A 9,810-nucleotide genomic window follows, 5' to 3' on the forward strand; every position below is an offset into this window, starting at 1 on the left:
GAGCTCAGGGCATGCTGGCGACCTGTGGTGAGACAGCTGCTGAAGCTCCTTGTGTGGGTCGGTCAGAGGCCGCCCTTTACTCACTTGAAAGGCTGGCGTATGTTGGGAAGTTTATTCTCCAGGGATAATGGCACTTCTGCCAAAATGACCTTCCTCTCTGTCATTTTTAAACTCAACCCTGAGAAGTCACCAAACCTGTCATTCACACACAGCCAAGACTCCAAATGTCTTTTCTGCTTGTCTGAGGCCTCCCTGGAAACAGCCTTCAAGGCAATTTTGGGGCTGCGGAGCTGTATCACCCTTGTGCTGGCTGATCCTTTAATAGCAGGGATATAGTCTGACTTGCCCTTTAGCAGATAACAAAAATACAGAGTCTACGCCAGCGATGTCTCCTAAGAATGGATGGCCTGCAGAAAATAACAGTCTCAATTTTCCCTTAGGTGACCTGCTGGGATCTGGGAAAGCTCAGAGCCCTCCTCCAGCCCACACTCAGGGCTGCCTTCACTTCATGAGTCAGACTGTCAAGGGCAATTATTGGACTTCCCTTCAAGGGCACAGTGGTAAAGGGGCATTTAGGGGCTTTGACAATGAAGAGAGGTGCTTTTAATCTAAAAATTTAAAGCCACAAATTTAACTCCTGACACAGAAAAACAAACTAGCTGAAGTATATAGATCCTAGTCTCAAGGAAATAGCAGGTTAGGATCCGATTGATGAGTAAGTCCTGTGATCATTGCCTAGGAACATGTACAATGTTCCATTTAATGGCATCTCACCAGAACGGTCAGCACTAAGGTCCTCTCCACACCCTTCGGCACCTCTGCCTGCTTCTGCAACCTGGTTCACACAGGGACCCTTCCTCTCATGCCCACACCTTCAGTTCCTCAGACCACAGACAGTGACATTCTGCCTGCCCAGGGGTTCTTTGGGGGCAGGCAGATTTTCTACCCTTTGAAAGGGGCATATCAGACACTTGCCCCACCTGTGCTCCGAGGCCCTGGCTGTTGTCCTCTTACTGGGTGTCCAGAGCTACCTTTAGAAAATGGCCCATTAAGCATTTAACATCCCCTATTCATAGCCCTTTTCTGGGCTATCCTACACTGAGGCAGAAAAAAGATTTTTTATCTTTGTAAAAAATCCCTCCTTAGGTAAGCCAGCCCTGGGAGAGACAGCTGGTAGATTCTATTTGAGACAGTGGCAGGAACAAGGACTTTTTCTTACGCAAACCTTGTTCTCAGTACAGTCATCTCTGGGGGCTCACTTGCGTCAACAGGTAAAAAGGGCAACCTTGCTTCCGCAGCCCTCCTAGGAGCAGAGCCACCATCGCTAGAGAAACTCAGCGACTCCAAGTGGGAAGCCAATGGAAGTGATAATAGAAGGAATTATTTTTTTACACCTCCCTCCCACGCATTGAAATCTCTAGCTAAGAACTGTAATGCTGGAGCTGGGGTGGGTGTCTTGTTAGTAATCTTTTGGACCGACTGCTTGTTTGAGCACAGTGCTGTGGTGCCTGTAGGCAGACTGATCGTGAGTCTTTGGGGTTTCTTCCTTTCAGCTCAGCAGCCTTCCCCTAAAGTTAGCCTGGATAATTCGTTATATGTCATCACATGATGTAAAAACATTTTCACAGACAGAATCTCATTTAAACCTCAGAACATGAGTCAGGAAATATGAATCTCATTTTACAGGTGGAGAGGGAAACCAGACCACTTGCTCATGGGACATAGCTAATAAGTAACAGAACTAAGCCAGCACACTTTTCATTTTGAAAACCTTCTGTGTTTATCGCAGTGCAGGTGTGGACACCAGCTCATGGGCATCAAGTATAGTCAACAGTGAGCGCAAACCAGACACGGAGCAGATTTTGTTCAGTGGTTGAAGCGGCTGAGACTAGGCTGGCTTTGCCTCCTCTAGCTGAAGAGGCAGCCACCTGTCAATCTGAAGGCAAAAGGGAATTTTGTCTGAGGCAGAATTTCTAAATATGCCAGACCAAACACAATGGACCTGATGATTAATAGGCTGGCATGATTCATAGTGATTTTTAAACAGTTCATTTTTTATAGACAACATTTCATTTGGGAATCTCAGAAGAGAAAATATTCTTGGTGGGAGTACTTCATCCCCCGAAAAGGCATCTTGTTGCCAGAATTATTGACAAGTTGCACATAGAGGATGGTGAGCTGAAATACCAGCAGATGGCAAACATCCGTCCGTGGTGTTGAGGAGAAAGTGGGGAATTGAGTCAGCTGAGTTTCCTGGTCACAGCAGATGCTGCCCTTAGACCAGGCCCAGGGCGGCTCACACCCCTCACAAGTTCTCCTGCCTTTCTCTCTTTGATGCATCCAGACAAGCGCCGACCTGCACAACGATTGCACCAAGACCCACACCGGCACCTCAGCCTCAGCACCTCTGGCTGCTGGCATCTTCGCTCTGGCCCTGGAAGCAAAGTAAGGCCCCCAAAACTTCGAATAACCTTTACTAAGCCAAATTTTCCCTCTTCTTTTTAATACCACATTTTTCGAGAATACATGGTTACAGATAAAATTTTGGAAATCTACAGAGTTATAATAATCATAAGCTCTCTTCCTGACACTTTGAAATAAACATTGTCAACACCTCAGTATAGATTTAATACTTACACAACTCACAAAATTGGGACCATGATATAGGCATCATTTTGTAATTTGTTTTTAATCCACTTCATATTTTTATTTTATATATTTTTTGAGACAGAGTGTGACTCTGTCACCCTGGTAGAGTGCTGTGGTGTCATAGCTCACAGCAACTTCAAACTCCTGGGCTGCTGTGATCTTCTTTCCTCAGCCTCCCGAGTAGCTGAGACTGCAAGCAACTGCCACTATGCCTGGTTAGGATTTTAGTAGAGCAAAAACCTAGCTCTTGCTTTAACTCAGGCTGGTCATGAACTCCTGAGCCTAGGCAATCTACCCCCTCAGCCTTCCAGAGTGGCAGGATTACAGACGTGAGCCACTGCACCCGGCCAAATCCACTCTATAATTTTTTAAGTAAATGCTCATTGACCTCAGTGTTCCTTGATTTTTAAAAACTCATCTCTCCCCTAAATCTTCTTCCCACTCAGTTGAGCATTTTCTCACTTCTGTTTATTCTCATCAGGAAGGATTATGTCCATATGATTTCCTGTGTATAGTATTTTTGTTTCTAAAAATCCTTTTTTCCAAGCCTAGTGGTACTGGAGCTGATCTAATTATGTGAGGGTGATGAAATTCAAAGACAGGACTTTTATCTTTTCATAGTATTCCATTGCAGAAATGCAAATTTTATTAAAGTCATCTAATCATGTTTAAACATCCCATAAATATTGTCATCTCTGATAAATTCCTCAGGATAAATACTTAGAATTGGAATTCCTGGGCCAAAAGTCATGTATGTGTTAATGATTTTGATATGTATTGATATTTCCACTAGGTGTATCAGATGAAATGTCAATTTCCAAAACTCTTGCCCAAACTACTTTTATTATCTGTTAAAATGTTTGCAATACTGATAAGTGAAAACAGTCTCTCATTCTAATATGCTTTGATTTCACTACTAATGAAATACAATATTTTATATCCTTTGGCCATTTATGTTCAGTGATTGCTTGTTTACGGCCTTGATTTTATTTTATGGCCTTGCTGCAGAAAAGCTAGCGAGGCTTTTCTAGTGAGGCCATTAGACATTTACCTTTTGATTTGTTATCCATAATTGTTAACAGATGAGGTTAATATGTGTATATAAAGTTATGTTTTTCAGTCTGTCTTTAAGGCTTCTTCCTTTGCTTTTATGCTCAGAAAAATCTTGACAAACCAAAATTATATTAACATTTGTCTGTATGTTTATTATTATCATTCCTTTACCGTACTTAAACTCCCCCCACCCCATCCCAAATTTATTTTGGTGTATGTGATGTTATGAAAAAATTTAATATTTTTTCCTTATAGTACCTGCACAATAGTCCAATACTTAACACAGAGGAAAAAAATTTAACTGTCTCACACTGCACATCCACGGCTGGTAGTTTGGCCTCATTTCTGCTTTCTGATCTTGTATGGTGACAGCAAATCTTTAAATGTCAAGTCAGGTGCTAAGGTTGTATATTAGAAGAAGTAATTCAACTTATAAATGTGAATCTCCTTTCTAATGAGAAGACTATCCTGGAAGAAAGAATGCATTCTCCAGAGAGAACACAACACGTTCTCTTCATGCCACATTCAGTAGACCTGGTTCCCAGCAGCAGATGAGCAGAACAGCATGGCCTTTGCCACAGCTGGAAAAGCCCTGAGGTTGATGAGCCCTTGTCCAGGAAGGGCTTCTGTGAAGATGTGAGACAGGTCCTGGGTGTCTCTGCTGCAGGGCCGCAGCACCCAAAAAAGACAAGCCTAGCAAGAATCCACCTGCTCGGAGATGCTGGCAAGATGTTCAGCAAGGGAAGAAAAAATCCACGTGCTCAATTAGAAATAGATCTTGGTCTGAGGCAAGAGAATTGCCCAAGCCCAGGAGTTGCAGGTTGCTGTGAGCTGTGACATCATGGTACTCTACTGAGGGGGACAAAGTGAGACTCTGTCTGTAAAAAAAAGAAAAGAAAAGAAAAGAAATAGATCTTGGGCCCTACAAAAAAGCCGCATTCAGAATCTCAGTCCACTTATAATAGGAAGGGGATGGACAAAGGACAAAATCTGTGAACAAGTTAAGACCAACATCCACAGGTCCAAACACCCTTCATGAAAAAATAGTCCAAATAGTGAACGCTGCAGGGGATATTTGGCTTCAAGTTCTAGCTGGCTACACCACCAGCTATGCGGTCCTAGGCGAGTTAATTTACATGCTTTCTGATGTAACAGAGAGCCTCTATAAACAGGCTGTTAGCCTCTATAAACAGGCTTATAATATTTATGATTTCAAGCTACAAACAATTAGACCCAAAGAGCTGTTTAAAGGAAGCCATCTTAAAAATTTTAAGTCTCAACCTGTGGGTTGCTACCCCTTTGGGGGTCGAATGACCCTTTCCCTTTCACAAGGATCACCTAAGACACATATTTCTGATGGTCTTAGGAACCAAGACACTGTTCCTCATGTGTGGGGGTCACCACAACATGAGGAACTGTATTAAAGGGTCACAGCATTAGGAAGGTTGAGAACCACTGATAGAGTTTTCTCCAGCCAGCAATTGCCAGATGCAGGTAAACATAACCAGCCACACCTGGCCTTCCTGACTAGTGGTCAGTGCTGTGGGAAAGCCACAGCCCCCTAATTCTTGGCTTCTCTGCCACACACTGGAAGAAGAGGTGCTGTGCTGGGCCACACAGGAAATGCACAGACACTGACAAAAGCTGATGAGCAAAGAAAAGGTCCATGCATACTTTGCATGATATCTGACATCACAGATAAGCCAGGAAAACTTCATAGAATCCTCTTGTGGCCTGTGGGGCTCAGGTTGGGCCACCCTTTGGGTTTTTCTGTATATTTAGGAGAAAATGATCTAAGAATGACCTAGCCTCATTAATCTCAGTCTCTGATGGACTATTTCTAAAGCAAGGGCTCCATTGCTAGGAAATACACAGAACACTTTGCAACTAAATGCAGAAGTGCTTCTAAGTGTGCACATGGCATTTTTCTAGTAAATAGATTGTAGGTTACATCAGATTCTCAGTTGTAAGATACATTAAGAGTTTATAATCTCGGGCGGCGCCTGTGGCTCAAAGGAGTAGGGTGTTGGCCCCATATGCCAGAGGTGGTGGGTTCAAACCTAGCCCCGGCCAAAAACTGCAAAAAAAATAAAAATGAGAATCTGTAATATCCCAGGTGATTATTATAAAAATTTAATTCTCTTCATATTGATTCATTTTATCAGTAAGATAGACATAATTGGTCTATCTTAATATTTTTGTCCTTACTGCCAAAGTACATAGAGATTATTGCCTGTTCTCAGTTGGGCAGTTTTCTGAACACTAGTCAATTATCTATACCAAAACTGAATGCCGGAATTTCTAGAGGTGTAACCAAGCTTTATCTCCAGATATTCATGAATGAAAAAATCATTTAACTACATGCTATCCTTTAAGAAACAACTATTGAGACTGAAGAACTCTTGACTAAACCTATCAAGAGTAATGACATCCAGAATGGGCACAGTGGCCCACAGCACCTGTGATCCCAGCACTCTGGGAGGGCAAGTTGGGTGGTTCACTTGAGCTCAGAAGTTTGATAACAGCCTGAGCAAGAGTGAGAACCTACCCAGAAAAATAGGATAACTAACCAGATGAAGTGACAGGCACTTGTAGTCTCAGCTACTCAGAGGCTGAGGCAGCTCAAGCCCAGGAGTTTGAGGTTTCTATGAGCTATGACACGACAGCACTCTACCCAGGGTGACAGAGCAAAACTCTGTCTCAAAAAAACAAAACAAAACAAAACAAAAACAAATAATGCCATCTAATATTTATTAGGTTTTTAGTCTATGCCCAACACTGAGCTAACCTCTTTACATATAATACTAATTCTAATCCTTATAACATTATTATGACATAGAAATGCATTTTATAAATGAAGAAATCGAGGCTCAGACAGGTTGAGAAATGTAACCAAGATCTCACAAAGAGATTCAAACTCAGGTCTCTCCACTGCCAAAGCCTATGCTATCAACCAGCTACTCCACTTCCCCTCACATGGCCATGGGAGGTGGAGAAACTGCTGAGTGGCAGCCTATCATTCCCTCCAACAAAGGAGGGTTAAGAAGATTGAGGCTGACAAATGAACATGTATTTCTAAGTTTCCCATCACAAGCAGACTACCCAATATGTTGTATTAAATGCAATATAGCTAGAGTGTTAGGGATGGGAACAGAAAAAGGAAATAGAAAGATGGTTTCTGGCTGAAATATGTACAGAGGAATATTTTTCTTCCTGGAAAAACAATGTTTCCCAAACACCAGCATATGTAATAGTCACCTGGGGAGTTTAGTTAACATTCAGATTCTCAAGTCTCCTTGCTGGAAACTTAGTCAGAAATTTCTGGTGTGTGGCCTAGGAATTCCCCATTTTAAATACTGGCAATACCTTAATCAAACTTTGAGAACACTGGCTATGAAGAGTTAATTTATACATCTGGATTTTCCTCCAATCCCATCCAGCTGTGATTGTGTAGCTACCAGTAGAATAGTTAATAGTATCCTTTGATATTTCTACTTAGCATCTTGAAGATTAATATACTAAGACTAAGGGAGAAGGGAATTCCTTGCATGAATGCCCAAGGCACTATTGTTAATTATGAAGTGGGTACACCCAAGAAAGAACTTGAGTAACTGTCTCAGTCCCCCAGGTAGCCCCTAAAACTTTCATTCTAGAATTTTGTCTCCAGATTACTTTACCTGCATCTTTTCTAATTAGAACCAATGTTTAATTTCAGCATTTAATTCTATAACCTTTATTTTCTATAAACATATCTTTGATTAGCAACCCAGTGTAGTTTTTCAAATTTAATTCTTGTGGGTGCTGTTGAGTGCTGGCCAATAGAGGCCGGCTGTCAGGGGTGAGAAAGCGTGCAAATGAAGAATATCTCTGTGAGGAAGATAGCTTTAATTTTCCTGACTGTATGACAATGAAGCTCCTTGAATATTTTGCAAAGACTAGATAAAGAAAATTAAAAAAATAAAACCTACAAATAAATATAAAATAAGTGCTCTACTGTAGAGATGCAGAATGCGTATGCTCCGTGTTTGATTAGTGGGACCATCCACGGCTGGCCTGCAGCACCTCCTAGCCTTCCTCGCCTCCCTCCGGGCGCACACTGTGTGTGCTTATGATCCAAATGGGAAACTGGTGCAGGTCATTGGCACCTTGATAGGAGGATTTCACCTAAATCCTTTCAAAAGACAAGGAAATGCTCTACAGGGAAGAATTAGTTTCTACACTGAGGAAATAGCCCATTTCTGCTCAGTTAATGATTCCTGAATGTGGGATGGCCAAAAACTAAAGAAAATCTATGTAAGAGGCATTTCCACTGATAGCACAATCCTCTCATATTAGATGAGTCAGCCCAGGCCCAGAGAGACACAGTGACTTGCTTACGGTCACACAGTGTTCTGGAGATGGAATGCACTTTACTGTCCTTTCTATCACTCCCTGTTCTGACCTTGTGATTTGAAATGACTTATAATTGTCTTAATGGATCGTGTGCTTATAACTTTTCTGCCAACACCTGTTATTTTACTGTAATCTAGAACTGGCTAAAAAGTTAATTTTTTTTCAGATTAAGTATGAAGTCATGCCCTTCCCTCAGATATTTTGATAAGTGGGGTTGGAGTGGGACTCAGGGATTTTTATTATTCACAAATGTATCAGGTGACCCCACTGCAAGCGACCTGGGACCCACTGAGAGTCCTGGAACCTGAGTCCTCCCAAGGCCTCCACCCACCAGGCTCTGGGGAACAGTGCTGTGTGTCAGAAGTTCAGCTGAGTGGAGCAGTCAGGTGTCAGAGCAGCCCCTTAAAGCAACAAGTCAAAATGACTGAGTGAAGATTTTAATCACATGGTAAAGGAGGCGTCTTAACCTGGAGAAAACACCAGCAGCGTGCCCTGTTCCATTTCCTCCATGGGCAGGTGTGTGGGTTGGGTGGCTGGGCACAGGCTTGAGGGCTGCATCCCTGTTGAGTAGCCCTGAGCAAGACTCTGGCAGGTGGAGTGGGAGGGAGGCGGAGTGAGTGGTGAGAGCAAAGGCTGGGAGTGGTATTGAGTCAGGTGGGAAACATGCCTCCCTGCTTCCCCTCCTCCCTCCATAAGGAGCCGGGTGGAGGTGTTCTGCTCTACACCTCAAAGCGACCTAGGGACTAAGGTGTTTACTGGGCTAGGAATGTAAATATGGGAAGAACTGCTGAGGGGCAGGTCCTAAGGCCTGGGCTATGAGTGCACAGCTGTGCTCCATGTCCGTTTAGGGAGGGCAGCTGCTCATGCAGCCCACTAAGTAAGACCTCTGTAATCACCTATGGTCAGGCCCCAAACAATAAACCCCAGGTTTTTAACTACTAGAGGGACTCCCCCATGTTTAGGAATGGACACTGACTCTTTCTTGTCACGAGGATTGTTTAATCAGTACATTATGTGCTCTGGGGAGAAGGTAGATTCCCCTTGGGTCTGCTCTCCAATCTGATGGTAAGATTCAGGTAAGAACCTAAGTAGGGAAGTCTTGGGCATTTACTTCTTAAATGATGCTTGGCTGGCATCAGGGGGGACAATGTAGGTCTCAAAGTCAAGGAAAAGCTTGAGATTGTGAAAGAATCTGAATGACTAACAAAAGTAAGGTTTAAAAGCATATTTGGGGCTGGTTAACACTTAGGCACTTTCAATCGTTAAACCAAGTGACATTTACTAAGCACACAGCCTGGGCCTAGCATTCCTCTGGGTGCTGGGCACACATCAGAGAACAAGATAGATGAAGATCCCAGTGCTTGTCATGGCTACATTTGAACTAGGGAGACAGACATTAACATTAATAATACCCAACACAAATGAGTTCCTTAGCATGTTGGAAAGTGACAATGACCTGGAAAAAGAAAGTCCATATGTAACAGTGTAGGAGCACTTGGGAGCACACGAGGAGAATCAAGATTTTAAATAGGAAGTCGTGTTATAATACATTATAACACATCCAGCAACCCCGTGCAACTCCACTTGACCTTTATATTGTTGCTCAGTTAATCATACGCACTTGGGGATTCTGGGAAGATGGCCGACTGGTAGCAACCCTGGTCAGAGGCTCCTGAACAAAGGAAGAAAAACTGGTTGGAATCAGAATCTATGAAG

The 9,810-nt window shown here is 42.9% G+C and overlaps 1 protein-coding gene across 1 annotated transcript in view; it reads left to right on the forward strand.

Annotated features, from left to right (window-relative positions):
* Window positions 1-9,810, forward strand: part of PCSK1 (proprotein convertase subtilisin/kexin type 1) — a 47,712-nt gene that overhangs the window by 22,391 nt on the left and 15,511 nt on the right. Inside the window, exon 9 of the mRNA XM_003799705.1 lies at window positions 2,345-2,445. Coding sequence (XP_003799753.1) covers window positions 2,345-2,445 — 101 coding nt within the window. The remainder of the gene's footprint in view (window positions 1-2,344; window positions 2,446-9,810) is intronic.

The sequence above is a fragment of the Otolemur garnettii genome, unplaced genomic scaffold (assembly GCF_000181295.1).
Source record: "Otolemur garnettii isolate 467f Iridium unplaced genomic scaffold, OtoGar3 scaffold00154, whole genome shotgun sequence".
Taxonomy (NCBI): Eukaryota; Metazoa; Chordata; class Mammalia; order Primates; family Galagidae; genus Otolemur; species Otolemur garnettii.